This window comes from Mustela putorius, unplaced genomic scaffold (genome assembly GCF_011764305.1).
Source record: "Mustela putorius furo isolate JIRA1106 unplaced genomic scaffold, ASM1176430v1.1 tig00537227_pilon_pilon_pilon, whole genome shotgun sequence".
NCBI lineage: Eukaryota > Metazoa > Chordata > Mammalia > Carnivora > Mustelidae > Mustela > Mustela putorius.
The window spans coordinates 14,304,095-14,320,328 of NW_025422368.1; the positions used below are offsets into that span (position 1 = coordinate 14,304,095).

The window sequence follows — 16,234 nt, forward strand, 5'->3', positions numbered from 1 at the left end:
TTAAGTCCCACAAAGAGTGAAATCATATGGTATTTGTCTTTGTTTGTCTGACTCATTGCACTTAACATTATACTCCCTAGTTCCATCCATGTTGTAACAAATGGCAAGATCTCCTTCTTTTTTATGACCAAGTAATATTCATCTATCAGTGGACATTTGGGTTGCTCAACATCACTAGTCATCAGGGAAATGTAAATCAAAACCACAATGAGGTATCACTTTACACCTGTCAGAATGACTACAATCAAAACCAAAAAATAAAAATGTTGGCAGGAATGTGAAATGAAAAGAATCCTCATGTGCTGCTGTTGGTGGGAATGCAAACTGGTGCAGCCACTGTGGAAAACAGTGTGGAATTTCTTTGAAAAATTAAAAATAGAAACACCATGTGATTCTGTTATTCCACTACTGAGTATTTACCCAATGAAAATGAAAACACTAATTCAAAAAGATATATGCACGCCTATGTTTACTGCAGCAATATTTATAATAGCCAAATTCTGGAAGCATGCAACTTCTATTTTAATCCTCATAACAATTCTATGAGGTAGGTTTTAGTATTCCTATTCACAGATGATAAGTTGCTCAGTGAGCCAATACTCAAACTCTCAAACCAAAAATGTTGTGAATCTAGAATACAAATGTTTTCTTGGTAACAAATATAATCCATCTTTGTCAGCTGTCACTCTAATTGAATATAGTATTCCCTAACTCATACTTTATGAGAATAATTTTTACATTTATTACAAAACTCCATAAATATTGAAAATATCAGTTTAAAACATTAAAAAGTTCTATCAACACTACCTTCTTCTGCTTTCTTCATCAAGTCATCAAGTAAGATTTTTTGATGCTCTTCACCATCATTAAAACTATATAATGCCCATTTCTTCAACAGAGTTTCTCCTTCACCACAGATATCAATCTCCAGTAGTCCAGGAAACCATTCTTCCATGAGAGAATCAATGTGGTCCACAACTTGGCCCAGAAGAATACAGCCTACATAATCCAAAGGACAGCTCATCAACACCCCTTCTGAATCATATTCTGTTTCAAAGCTGGAAACTACAGTTTGGTTTTTTTTTTTTTTCAATGTTTAAATTTCTTTGGTGACATAATTCAAAGTTTTGAATTAATTTCCTTACCTTTTCTACAAGAAGGAACTGTAATTTTTAAGAAACTCTCAGGATGATTGTCTAAGACTTCAGATCCTACCAGACAATAAGCTTCAGGAGACCAATTCAAGTAGATGCCTTGTCGCCAGTACATTCTGTTTGGACGAAGTGCTCGTTCTGAAAGTTTAAATGGACCCAAATGTATCCATTAATTATAAACTACTCCATAAATTAAAGGAGCAGAAAAACCACTGAACATGCCAAAAGTAACTAATAGAGATATATTTGTTTTGAAACAAAGTGCTGGAATTGTTAATGATGCAAGCACCCATCCATATCTATTACATATGAAATTAAGTATTTTAGCCTTAAGTTTGCAAGGAAATAAACAAAAAGTAACCCAAGAGAGAGTTCAGGCTCATGATGTTTAATAGTTTAGTATGCTTAATAGAAGAAAAAGAATCATAAATAAGCTCTCATAACTTTCAATATTTTTTTCTAAAAGCAAGAAAGAGTGAGAGTGGTAGGTGGGAAGGGGCAGAGAGAGAGTGAGAGAATCTTAAGCAGGCTTGATCTCAAAACCCTGAGGTCATGACCTGAGCTGAAACTAAACCAGACGCTTAAAGGACTGAGCCACGCAAACACCCCAAACTCTGATAACTTTAAAAAACTCTTAAAAGGAGGTTGGTTGTCACAATAAAATCAAAACTTCCTGAATATTTTGTTTTAATGCAATGTAACTACCTATATTAATTGCAAGATAAGGTTTATTTCAGAATACAGTAACGCCCACATAATGCTGATTTAAACCCCCAAAATGATATTTTCCCTTCGGAACACTAAGATCTCTCTTTCTTCCAGAAGAAAGAGCTAGCATTATAAACACCCATTTTTATTCTATTTTGTAAGTCACTCAAGGAATCGTGCAGAAGAGAACTATTAAAGTCTCTGCATTTGAATGGTCTGAATGGTCACAACCTATTAAGTAAAACTCCCTGGATTTGCAGTGATAGTCACTTCTAGCTTTCCTTATTGTGTGTGTGTGTGTGTGTGTGTGTGTGTGTGTGTTTCTACACCAATTACTCCTATAATCTTACCTTCTAAAATTGTTGCTTCTACTCTACTTTGCCTTGGAAAGCAAGATATTCCTACTTACTATAAATGTGCTAAAATAAAAACAAATAGGCTTTGAGTGAGGACTTGAGAAATTTCCTCTCGACAAACTGCATCTATGTATGTGAGTCTCTGTGTCTTTCTTTATCTTGGCTACTCCAAAGTTTTATGAGCTTATTTTCTGATTTTCAGTGGCCTTGCAAATAAGTAAGCTCTGTGAAAATGACATGACAATTTTAATATGCTTTTCCCCTAACTTTTCAAACAGTAAGTCTTCATTAAATACGTACCTCTTCCTGAAAGCATGTAAGGTGAAATTTCAAGTAATCGATTGATTAACCTGGACCAAAATCCCATTGGAAAATAAGGCATTTCATAGAGTCGAATGATGATTTCAGAGTTCTCACAATGGGGAAGCTCTATCACAGGCCTGTGGTCAGACAAACTAAAGAGAAAAGGACATCAGCACTATATAGCTTCACAGAACACCCAACCCCATTAAGCAAAGTGTTTTACTCCCTAAAATCAATGAACTCAAGATAAATATTCTAGGCAATTGCACTTTTTTATAATGTTCTTTTGCTATATGCCCTTCCTTCTTCAAAAAGTCAGTGGCTACTCAATCAATTCAAATGCATGCTCAGATGCAGGAATTTTTTTCAGCAAACTTATTTACACTAATAAATAATTATAATTAGTTACACATAGATAAGTTTTAAGGGATTATACAAAACTTGAAAAAAATGCATGTCCTATGAAAAGCACATGTGTATTTTTAGAATATTCAATTTTTAGTATTGGATAGCATCTACCAATCAATGCAATTTGTACTTTTCAAGGTCATACACCTTATAACATTTCCCAGCAATAAGAAAATATAAAGCAACAAGAAAATTTTCTATAATACAGGATTAGAACTTAGGCCTTCATTGTATGACTGCTTTCCTCAGAAAATTCACTGCCATAAATTCTCCGAAGAAAACTCACTGTCTTCCCAGAACGTGTCTACACTTGATCTTAGCCAAAAGGCCAAGAAGTGATTCCCCCAGAACCTGTGTAATATAACTCTCTCGGCTGCCATGTAAGGACAGACATGAACAAATACACACACACACTAATCACTATCTCCCTTTCTTAAGTAATTAAAGCAGTGCTTAACCAAATAGTAATTACATACATAAAACAAGTCATTTACTCTACTTTAAAAATGTCAAATATAGTGTTTTCATTAAAAGTAAATGCTACATTTCAGTAGAAAGTATACACAGGAAACAAAAACATTAGTACACTTACTATAAACCAAAGTTATTTTGACAATTAAAACGTATAATAGCCAGTGGGGTATTATAGCCAGTGGGGTATTAAGGGTAATGGAATTTTTAAGTTTAAGTTTACCTGCTTGGAACCAGCAAATATTCTTCTCCTATTGGCAAGGCAATCTGGAATTTTTCTAGAAGTTTAAAGTACTGTGACATGTAGTTCTTTGGAAATCTCTTTTTCTTTGAAAGAAATTTTTCCACATCTCTACGTGAAATGATTCCTTTAGGATGTTTAGGATAGCCTTCCACTTTCACTGTCAAAATCTGAAAGATTTAAACTTGTAAAAAATCACTAGAATTTCTTTTCTGAAAATTTTCAAAAATAAATTTATTTATTTATTTATTTTAGAGACAGAGTATGAGCTGGAGTAGGGGGAGGGGCAGAGAGAGAAGGAACGGGAAGCACATTCCCTGCTGAGCGTAAAGCCCAGCATGGAGCTCAGGGCTCGGGGCTGGATCCCAGGAACCAATACCATAACCTGAGCTGAAACCACTAAACGATGAAGCCACCCAGGTGCCCCTATTTTCTGAAAAGTTTTGAATTCAAAGCATTTTGTGTCTCTTTGCTTGGTGAAAGTGATCAGAACAATTTTAATGTTGTCAGGTATAACACAGGACCTAATTTCTCTACTAGCTGCCATGCCACCTGGAAGCCCAGTGGAGCAATCACTCCTCCACAAAAGATACATTAAATTAAGAGAATGAATTAGAGAGAGCCTCTGAAGTCAATGAAACTTAAGCTTTCCCAGCTCTAATTAACAGATCAATCCAACACCCCCCCCCATCCTTATTATAGTCTCATCCACAATATATTCACAGGGAAATTATCTTCCAGACTGTGTTCTCACTATAGGTTTGCCATAGAAATGTTACTTTACATTTACAGAATAGAAAATGGTTTCTATCAATGAGAAGGGAGGTAGTATAGTAGAGTCTATTAGTGATTCTCAAACAAAGTAACTACAGAATTTTGCTGGCCTCCACTCGGAGTCATGATCCATAGGTCTGGCATGAAGCTTGAAAATCTGTTTTTTTTGTTTGTTTGTTTTTTAAGATTTGGAAGCTTTTTTTTTTTTTTTAAAGATTTTATTTATTTATTTGACAGACAGAGATCACAAGTAGGCAGAGAGGCAGGCGTGGGGGGCGGCGGTGGGAAGCAGGCTCCCTGCTGAGCAGAGAGCCCGATGAGGAGCTTGATCCCGGGAACCTGGGATCATGACCTGAGCCAAAGGCAGAGGCTTTTAACCCACTGAGCCACCCAGGCGCCCCGAGAATCTGTTTTATTTAAGAAGAAATTCAGATGATGCTACCATAGAGACCATAGAATCAGCTTTGAGCATAATCATAGCAGCTAAAGTATAAATTCAGAAGAACCCAGGTTCAAATCCAGGTTCTAGTACTAGCTGTGTTATCCGGAGAAAGGTATATAATTTCCTTAAGCCACAGTTTCAATCAGATAACAAAAGTGACTGTCCCTTAGATTGCCATGACCCTGAAATAAGACAAGTGAGGCATGCAAGGTGACAGGACAATTTTTAGCATATAATAAGCCCTCATATGTTAGCCACAACTATCCATATATTCTTATTCATTTTATTTAGCCAAATTAACTTTTTTCTTTTCTATTTTTTGATTAACATATAATGTATTATTTGTTTCAGGGGTACAGGTCTGTGAATCATCAGTCTTACACAATTCACAGCACTTATCATAGCACATACCCTCCCCAATGTCCATCACCTTTTAAAAAGGCTTGTGAATGGGTGCCTGGGTGGCTCAGTGGCTGAGCGACTGCCTTCGGCTCAGGTCATGATCCCAGACTTCCAGGATTGAGTCCCACATCAGGCTCCCAGCTCCCTGGGGAGTCTGCTTCTCCCTCTGACCTTCTCTCTCATGCTCTCTCTCACTTATTCTCTCTCAAATAAATAAATAAAATCTTTAAAAAAAATTTTAAAAGGCTCGTGCTTAATTTCTTTAGATTTTTAACATGTAAGGGATACTTCAATAGGAGCATACATTATGCATTTTATCATGCAGTTGGGTGAAATATTGGATTGTAAAATCCTTAGGCCCAAAGGCTTCTCTCCCTCATCTTTGTATCTCTATTTGGTATATACAATGTTTATTGAATCAATGAATGCATGACTGGCTGAACATAATTGTGTCTAATGATAATATATAAATGGGTTATTAAATAATAAAAACTGCACTTTGGGACCTCTCCCATATTGTGCACTTTATAGCCCAGGACATTCTTATAATTTAGGTGGTAAAGAAAATTGTTTGCTGTTCTGGCATTTTTAGAGTTGCTAAGACCTTGTCTGACAATTCACACTCTATTCCCAACCATACTTTATATTTTCTTTATAGCACTCTACCACCTGACATTTTAAGTGTTTATTTATTGGTTATTTCCTCCCAGCTGAATGTCAGGTCCGTGAATGCAGGAGCCTTGTTTTATCTCTGCTTACAGCCCCAACAGCAGAACAATATCTAGAACATTGCAGGTATCAAACCAATTGCTGGATGACAGAATTTGGGGAAAATAAAGTTTGGAGCACTTTATCCTGGGGTCAGTTTTATAGGTACTGGAGTCAAACTACTTAGTTTGACTACTTCCTAACTCTACTTCTTTCTAAATATGTAACTTTGAATAAATTATTTCACTTCTCTGCCCATCAATTTCTTCATCTTCAAGATGAAGACTAATATAATACTATTTAAAAGAGTTGCTCTGAGAATTACATGAGAAAATGTTTGAACAGTGCACAAGTAACACTTATATGTTAGCCATTATGGCATACCTCTTCTAATTTGTTTTATTTAGGCACATTGACTTCATTTGTAAAATTTTTTAAAATTTATTTATTTAAGTAATGTTTACACCCAACATGGGGCTTGAACTCACAACGCCAAAAATCAAAAACTGTACACTCTTCTGACGGAGCCAGCCACGAGCCCCTAGACATATTGATTTTAAAATAGAGGTTTGTGTTGGATTGTTTTTAGTAGACCTATTTTATGCTACCACTATTTGTAGTAAATAGTATCCAAAGACGGACACGTGAATTTTTTCTCTCCCTACCTATGCATGGTGTTTGATCCTTCAAGAAAAGAAATCCAGGGGCGCCTGGGTAGCTCAGTGGGTTAAAGCCTCTGCCTTCGGCTCAGGTCATGATCTCAGGGTCCTGGGATCGAGTCCCGCATTGGGCTCTATGCTCAGCAGGGAGCCTGCTTCCTCCTCTCTCTCTCTGCCTCTCTGCCTACTTGTGATCTCTGTCTGTCAAATAAATAAAATAAAATCTTAAAAAAAAAGAAAAGAAAAGAAAAGAAATCCATTCATTTCTCTTCCTCTTGAATCTGGATGGGCTTTCTGGTTATTCTCATCTCTAGAATGTGGCAGAAGTGACATTTTATCAGTTCTGTGTCTACCCTTTGAAAGGACTGGTCATATGAAAGGAATGGGCATATGGTCATATGGAGGAGAACCAATACACCAAAAGTGTGAGTGTAGCTCTCTTGGGCATTCCCACCTGGCTCAACGAAGCAAGCCAACCTTAATGCCATGTGGAGCAGAACCGCACAGCTGAGCACAGCCAACCCAGAGAACAGTGAGAAACAAGAAAATATTGATGTTTTACTCCAAGTTAACTTGTTTTCTCTAAGTTTTGGGGTATCTTGTTACATAGCAGTAAAAAACTGAAACATTATCTTAATTTTATCACCTTTGAAAGAACTCATATTCCTTCAGCCTAGTAACTTACAATACTAATCTATGCCCTTATGCAAAGAAAGAAATTTTTCCAAATTCCTCACCCAAGGTTTTGTCAAGATTAAACTGCTGTGCAAACTCTTTCTTTAATGTTCCACCTGATTAATTCAATAAGTCCCTTTCATCTCTCTTTTGTCACATGGTTAAATGAGTTTTGCAAACTTCCCTGTGCAGTAATGAAAACTTTTTTAATAAGTTTAGTGAACCAATAGTCTGGGGCACAGAAAGGGTGAGTAGGCTCATTAGAGCTTCTGCACCATGAAATTGTTTCTTTCCTTGCCTCGATGATTCATGGTAGTGAACACCTGTATTTATTTTTTCTGATGGGTGTCAGACCAGACATTCTTGTCTTCAGTTGACCATAGTTTTCATTCTCTTTAAGTCTTGGTGAAAATAACATTATATTTTAATGTATCAGTATAAATAAAAATGATGGTATTTATTAAATTAATAAGAAATTTAGATTATTATTCTACTGACTCTTTAGATTTATCTTTCAATGTAACTTTGAAGTATTCAAATTCTTGACTTAATTTTTACTTAAATTATATTTATAGTATAACTATGCTAATAAGAACTTTCATGAAGTTTCAACTTAATTACCCCATGAATCCTCAGGGATTTTACTGTGGTTATGGTGGAAGGTTGCTTTTGTTAAAAGATGGTGATTCTGATGCAAACCAGTTCTTTATTCTACTGAATCAGATATGCCCCCTGCATTATCCATATCTATGCAACTTTAAATATTCCCAATTCCCATGGAAGCACATCACTTTTTAGTGTAACTTTAGCCTTTTCTTGACTATATAGACTTTAGTTATTTTCCAAAACAGTGTGCTATTTAGGACAACAAAATCCTCAGGGTATATTTTAAACTCCCTTGCTGTACAGAACACACCCACTTACACATATTTTTTATTTAGCTCTGTACCTGGCACACTTTCCAAAACTATATGGATGCATCTTTATAATTTTGAAGGGTTTTTTTAATTTCTTAAAATAATTTATTTAATTACCAAGTAAGTCAAACATAAAATTAGCTACCATTTACTTCTCACTTACAGTGAGTTAGGGAAGCAATACAGAAAATAATATTGTAACTATCTTTATGGTATGAGGGAAGAAACAAAGGCTTAAAATATTAATAAATGTCACAAAATTAGGAAAGATATAGAAAAAATTTGAACACAGGTCATGCTGACTCCAGAGCTTGTGGTCTTGACCACTTTATCAGCTTCATTCCCATTTACCAAATGAGTGGAATCGCACTCCTCATGGCATATGTGCAAAAGGAAGAAAACCTACTTTAAAAATATCTGCCAAAATAATCACTACTGTCATGTTACAATTGCCACTTCCAGCAATGTTTCAATATGCTCTCAAGGTCCATGAAATAGGACTTAGCCCAAAATAAGTTCCCCCTCCAAAATACCTTCCTTTTTTTCCCCTTAGACAAAATTTAGGAACCATCATTCAAAATTATCTGAAGGGATTTTAATTACTGTGTGGTTTAATTTTTAATCCAAAAAAGTAGAATTATTTTAGAGATTCAGGGAGTCACGTTAAAAACTGTAAATTATGCTCACAAACAAAATGGTTGCCAGTGAGTAAACATGCTAGACACAGCCTGCCCAGCTCTCTTCAGTTCATGATTAAGCTAGATGCAGCTGTTCTCAACCAGGGGGATTTTGCACCCTCACCAATATTTGGCAATATCCGGACACATTTGAGGCAATACTACTGGCATTGAGGTGGTAGAGACCAAAGATAACTGCTAATCATCCTACAATGTACAACACATAATTATCTGGCCCAAAATTTCAATAGTAATGACACTGAGAAACACTGAGCTAGGATATTCTGCTTGAATGGTTTTCTATGGCAACTATAGAGATGGGTTATGATAACTAATTAAATAAACTCATTGGTAATTGATTTATCATTGGCAGAAGAAATTTTTTTCAACATAAATATAAATGGAGAAAGGACAGCCATAACCATCACTATCCAGCTTCCAAAACTGTGAGCAATTTTGAGCTTATAGTCCACTCAAGAGGGAAAACTCCCCTCCATGTTATCTAGTTAAAGGTTTTATGCTCATCAATCCAATTTTCTTAAGTATATTTGCCCCCAAGGATTTTCATAGAGCTTCCATTCAACTGACTATACCAATAACCAAACCAAAGTGTCATCAGGGTCTAGAAAAGCACTGTGGAACACAGTGATACAACATCTGTCTGTAAGTCATAAACAAAGATATAGAAGTGAATCCTCAATCATCTTCCCTTCTTCCATGAAGCTCTACTTAATGCAGTCTTCTAAATGAATTGTTCTACAGTATTCTACATGTACAGGATTTTCTACCTTAACTGAGTACAAAATCTATAATGCTCAGTGCTCTTCAATCATTGTGCTTCTCTTCAATCATTACCCCCATGCCACAAAGATACCAGACACCAACCTGTGCCATGACTTTACAAAGCCACTTGGGTTCCACAAAATATAAGTCACTTAACTGCAATGCTGGGTCTTGAAAATGAAGAAGGACCCCTGTAGTAAAAAAATCAAACAATGTAACATGGAATCTACAATACACAAATAGCAAGGGTCTTTAGAGAGACTCTAGTCCAACTTCCTTATTTTACAGATGAGGAAATCTCAGCAGTTAGTGGAAGAGTTGAGACTAGAACCTGGGCATCCCAGTTCCCGAGCTCTAAAGTACAAATATTATAAGGTATTTTTAACTAGATAAAATAATCACATATAAGCAAATTAGAGACAATGGCATGCACTGTCTTGCATATATTTACAAATAATAAAAAAAATTCACAGAATCTTTTAGCTTTCTAAGTATATTCTACAAAGATACCTTATTTTCAAATATAGCTAAGAAACACAGAAGAGTGCAGAAAGCTACTGGTTTAAGAATGATAAGAGAAAAAAAACAGATTATAATCCATGCAAAGATTCATTTTTCACACAACAGAATCTATGGATTAAAAGAAGCTTCTTGGTCAATGACTCTAGTATTACAAACCAACTCACACATTCTAGCAAGGTCATACAGATCAAGTAACCATATAGCACAGAAGCTGGGTGAGTGTTTTCTTCTGTGAGATCATGCTGACTATGTGCAATGCAACAGGCAAGATCTGCCATTCAAAAGATCCATTCTTTCAGGCAACCATCGATATTCTAAGTGCCCCATTAGACCACCCCAATAATAATCCCCTTTATAGTATACAAATGAATTATAAAGGGAATATACAAATATCCCCTTTATAGTATACAAATGACTCCACACACACGAAACTCAATTGACACTACAAAAGGATTCAGCTCATGCTCGGGGTCTCAAAGCTCCTGAATAGATAAGTCAATTTCTAGAACCCACATGTTTTAACTGCTGCTCAGACACCCTTCCCACTACTGCCCTTGATAGCTTCTAAATGTTTTCTCTACAATACAGCATATGAAAATGCAACATGATTGCACATGATGACCTTTCAAAAGGAAAAAGCTGATGATCAAAGAATCTTATGGATATTCTGTTAAGTTTTGTATATAAATTCTTTACAAGGCTCAGATACATTTGTATAAATGACTACAGTGGAGCTTTGAAGAAATACGTAACAAACCCACAAACCTGATTCATTTAGGAAGTGAACTGCATGAGGAAGCTCATTTTCATCCAACTGCAGCTGATTTTCTTTTACGAGTTGTAATAATCGTTTCCGGTCGATTACAGGAAATTCAATTGGCACATTTTTACGCTCTGATAAAATGATTTTCTCAAGTTCTACATAGCAGTCTGGAATCAGCTGCCCAACAACAGGCTGATCTCGGATCTGTGTAATTACAAATGACAAGCTGTAAAAATCCATTTTACTCCTGTATTTGTCAGATGGTTGGTAAATTCAGTGCTAATAGTTGTTAAGGAAGTGATATACTATTTAGAAATGTATTTTTAAATAAAATCAAAATGTGATGTGAAACTATTTAAACTGTGAAAAATAAAATGATATTAAAATAAGAAAAATGTAAACACAGAAGCCAATTTAGAAAGAACTATCAAACAAAATAATATTGAAATATTTAACTATCCAGAAAACCCATGACAAAACCCAACCCAGGATTAATTACTAACCATAAATTAAGGATTTGCTATTTTCTAATACATTAGACATATATGTAATAGAGATGCTAGCATTAGAAGTGAGTAAGTATTACAAAACTTTGGGGCCTTATTAGATGAATATATCTATGCCATAAGGTAAAAATATTAAATTTTGTGCTTGTTATTTGCAAAATGTTGCATTATTGGAATGTATATTTCAACAGAGATAGACATGAAGTCTCCTCACCCAAGCTATGCTTTTTCATGGCACTTCAAACTTGGGAAATTAACTCATCTTAACACAAATGATTTTGACACAAGAAGATGATTTTTTGGGGTCTGTTACACTTGTAATCTAATCATTGTTTACTAACTGAAATATATAAAATTTTTTTAAAGAATGACTTTTAGACCATAATTTCTATAATAAAAAAATCTTTTCCAAACTTTTCCCCCCCAAAAATCTGATTTTAAATAGAAATCCAACTGTTAACAACAGTAACTAAAATTCCTCTGAAAACCACCAGGTGGCAAACTCTCCCTGTTTCTCAACCCAGGTATATATTCTTGTATTCTTTTTACCTGACAATTTCTAAATTCTTTAACTTATTATAAACAGAAATTGGGTTTTATTACACATTCACATGCAGATTTTAGGTGCTCTTTTTCTACTCATAACTGAACCTTAAGGAGCTTTACTCATAGCAGCCATACTATTATTTACATATTCCCCTCCAGTCATTCGAAAAATTGTTTTCATGTATCCAGTGCCCCAGCAAATTAAATATAATTCCACTAATCTCCACTTTTCATTTTCCCTCTCTTCATCATTTATAAATTAAGATAAAATAGAACTTCATATTGAAGGTAGTGTTTTAAACCAAGAAAGAAAATCTACATGTAGAAGTAAACAAGGGTTCTCACAGAAAGCAAATTACATAGCAAAGGGATGAATTTTATAGGGCTGAGTTATGGGGCCAACAGAGGATCCTGCTCTGCTAATGGGCTGGACAAGATTGAAAGGGATAATGTTGGCACAGAATTGTGTTTCGTCCTACTTCTCCTTTTAGCTTGATTAGAGGGTCACCAAGAGCCAAAAAAGAAAAAAAAAAATTCTAGAGTTTGCATAAACGCATGTTAATAAGGGTGAGACAGGGAAAGATTAGAGAAGAGCCAAGACAGAGGAAGAAAATGAAAAACAAATGACAGGGAAAAAAAATCTCTAATGGCTTAAAAAAAGCTGCTATTTGATTACACATTGAAGCATGTCAGGGAGGAAAGAATATTCAAGTTCTGGCAGGTTCATTGGTTCTGAATGTTTCTCAAAGAGCCAGTATTCTGCAAAGCAATCAGATAGATTTTCAAACTAAAATGCCAGAATGCTGCAACCACTAGCAATATACATCTTTCTTCAGATAATGCGACCATTTCTCAAAGCATTCATTTTACTGCCTTGTGTCAGCTTCAGAATTCATTAACAACTGCAGCAAGAAAACTGATCTTATTGATCACTAGTGGTAACTTGCTATCATGCTAAAGCGCTACTAGTCCAGTCAGATGAACTAACCAGTTTATCCATACTTCAACTAAACTAACCATACTTTATTTGTTTCAACTAAATTCAGGCTTTTTCAAAACAAACTATTCTTTTTGTTTTGAAGAAGTCTCTTTAAAAATGATATATGTGCCAACATATATAATAAAATATATAACAATTATATATATAATAAATATATACTAAAAATAGAAGCTATTAAAATATTACAAGTGACAATAAAGTTCTGGAAGTACTGGTATAGTCTGAGAAGAAAACTGCCTGGGTAGAGAGACTCTTTAATTGGATGCAATTTTGGGCATCTGTGTATTTTGTGTAATATTTTTTGTATAATATTTTGCATTTCTTAAAAGTCACATTGGGGCGCCTGGGTGGCTCAGTGGGCTAAGCCGCTGCCTTCGGCTCGGGTCGTGATCTCAGGGTCCTGGGATCGAGCCCTGCATCGGGCTCTCTGCTCAGCGGGGAGCCTGCTTCCTCCTCTCTCTCTGCCTGCCTCTCTGCCTACTTGTGATCTATCTCTGTCAAGTAAATAAATAAAATCTTAAAAAAAAAAAAAAGTCACATTAATCTCTACTCTCTAATCATATGTCCAACAAGAGAGCAGGAAAATCTGCAAATAAATACTATGTCATTCTTCTTACATAAGATGCCATTAGTGACTGTGATAAATGTGTTGAAAGATACAAACATGCAAATTCTCTTGCCGGGCACCACAAAGACCAACACATTTATAAATGGCCCATTAGGTTTTAGACAGTAGCATAATCTGTGAAAATGGAACAAAAATAAGCTAACTGGCCAACACATTATAACCAGGGTGACCACATAATTTATCATCCAAATTGGAATGCTTTTGAGAACGTAGTGGGACACTATTAATTATGCTGGGAATGCCCAGGCAAAACAGGACCCTCGTTATAAGCCATGGCCTTGATCATTAGTGCTAATGAGCTAAACCAACAGGGACTAACTGTGAAACTCACCACCGGGTTTGGCGTATTGAACTGTGTGAGGAATTTTCAGTGCAGTTTATACCATGGTATCTGTAGAACTCTGGAAAAATTTATTTTTCCTGAAAGTTTTAAAAATGAGTATTCTCCCCAATAACCAATTTATGTGTGTTTTAAGAACCTACGGACACATTTGGCTTACTAGAACTTTAGAAATCAAAACATAATTTCTGAAATAGAAAATCCAGTTTATATGAACTAAAAAATTGTTTAGACATTGTTGAAAATCAAATTCTTGATCTTGGCAACCCTAGAAAAGAGGCATCTCACAATATGGAGGGAAGAAAAATATGTGGAATGGGCATCACAGTGACAAGAGACTCAAAGGAGCAGCACAGAAGATGAAGAGGCACATAAAAGAGGAGCTCCAAGGGCGCCTGGGTGGCTCAGTCATTAAGTGTCTGCCTTCAGCTCTGGTCATGAGATCAGACCCTGGGATCGAGCCCACATCAGGTGGGAAGGCTGCTTCTCCCTCTCCCATTCCCCCTGCTTGTATTCCCTCTCTTGCTGTGTTTCTCTCTGTCAAATAAACAAATAAAATCTTAAAAAAAAAAAAAAAAAAAAAAAAACCTAAACTAAAAACAAAAAAACAGGAACTCCAAAAGGAAGGAGCAAGTGGAGAACAACAAAAACAGAAGAGGAAAGATGATCTCAAGACCCCTAATATCCACTTGTATTTGACTGAATCATCATCACAAAAAGCTGTGAGAGAAAGGGCATCAGAAACGTTCTCAGCTGCTCTCAGAAACATTCTCTCAGTCTCTCAGACATTCTTAGTTTCCTTCAGGATCCTCTAATTATTTTTATTCCCATTTCTATGCATTTGAAATAAGGAATGGCATAAGTAAGCAACTTTAAAATTGGAGTGATTTAATAATGTTAACATCTATGACAGAACCCACTATTTTAAGATAGCTGTTCTTTTCTCAACACTTCTGACATCTCTAAACAGTTGGGTAACATGGCAGTTAAACAATTAAATGTATCCACCTGTCTGCAGTAGGCATTAACCACATTACCTTGAAATTAAGACTCTCATTGATGATGGTTTTCCGAAGCTTTGCCAAAGCATCCGATTCCTCAGTGGCATTCACAAAGTGGTAATCCCTTATTGCAGGAAACCCTCGCTTGTTCAAGAGTTCCTTGGTGATTTTACTTATGCAGGCTTTGCGCTGCTTTTCATCAGAAACATCCAAATGTGTGCCAACAAGAATCACAGGGGAAGAAGAAGCACGAGCCTACAGGAAAAGATACAGAATACTCTTGTGTTTGCTTCAAAATCAAGGCTGCTTACTGTTCTGTTCATAGTCACTTTTTAGGAAATTCAGTAGAGTGGAACTAAGAAAAGACGTCAAAAAGAAACTGTCAACTATCTTTCCATCCTTAAATCTAGGGGGAAGGTGGACCTTAAGACATTTCAAAGTCATTCTTATGCCCCTTCTTATTCCAAGTTTTACCACTTTTCAGGCAGCTGATATAACAGTAATAGTCTATTCTTCTTTTCTTTTATGCCTTTAAAATGGGTTATTCTGTAAGTGTACTTTGGACTTCTAAATAAAATAAGCATTTAATAAACCCAAGACTGTACCAAAGCAACATAATATGGTTTATATTTTTCACCTCCTTAGCTGTATAAATTCAATCTCCTACATTCAATTTGAAGTCATTCAGTTTGTCGTCCACATGGAAAACAACACAAAAAGGCACTAAAGCAAGTACAATGGCCACTATAATATTCACTTACTTTAGCTAGTTATGACAAAAAAAAGGAAGTTAGAAAATTACCAAAATGATAAACTGAGCTGTAGGCAGCCAAAGTATCTGCTAAAATGTCCTGACACAAACCTTGTCAAGGATGTGATTCACAAAAGAGCCCCCTGAAGCTCATTCAAAGAGCATCACTCACTCTTACTTTATCCCAGTTCTGAAACCTGTACTACATCAAGAAGAGCTAAAAGCATGACAGCAAGGGACAAAGTGGAAAAATTACAAAAATAGATGCCAAATATAAGAGCATACTAGGCTCGTATCATTTAAAAGTACAAGATTTGGGTGCCTGGGTGGCTCAGTTGGTTAAGCCACTGCCTTTGGCTCAGGTCATGACCCTGCAGTCCCGGGCTTGAGTCCCACATCGGGGTCCCCACAGAACAGGGAGTCTGCTTCTCCCTCTGCCCACCCCCACCTCTCATGCTTTCTCCCTCTCTCAAATAAATAGAATCTTAAAAAAAAAAAA

At 35.9% G+C, this 16,234-nt stretch overlaps 1 protein-coding gene across 3 annotated transcripts in view; it reads right to left on the reverse strand.

The window, feature by feature from the left end:
* The window catches only part of LRRK2 (leucine rich repeat kinase 2), a 132,258-nt gene that overhangs the window by 45,418 nt on the left and 70,606 nt on the right, over positions 1–16,234 (reverse strand). For all 3 annotated transcript variants that reach the window (XM_004771843.3, XM_045073212.1, XM_045073213.1), the window contains exons 31-37: positions 15,021–15,239; positions 10,966–11,167; positions 9,781–9,869; positions 3,624–3,811; positions 2,519–2,673; positions 1,146–1,292; positions 808–999 (exon numbers count right to left, since the gene is read on the reverse strand). In XM_004771843.3, the coding sequence (XP_004771900.1) occupies positions 808–999; positions 1,146–1,292; positions 2,519–2,673; positions 3,624–3,811; positions 9,781–9,869; positions 10,966–11,167; positions 15,021–15,239 (1,192 nt within the window). The remainder of the gene's footprint in view (positions 1–807; positions 1,000–1,145; positions 1,293–2,518; positions 2,674–3,623; positions 3,812–9,780; positions 9,870–10,965; positions 11,168–15,020; positions 15,240–16,234) is intronic.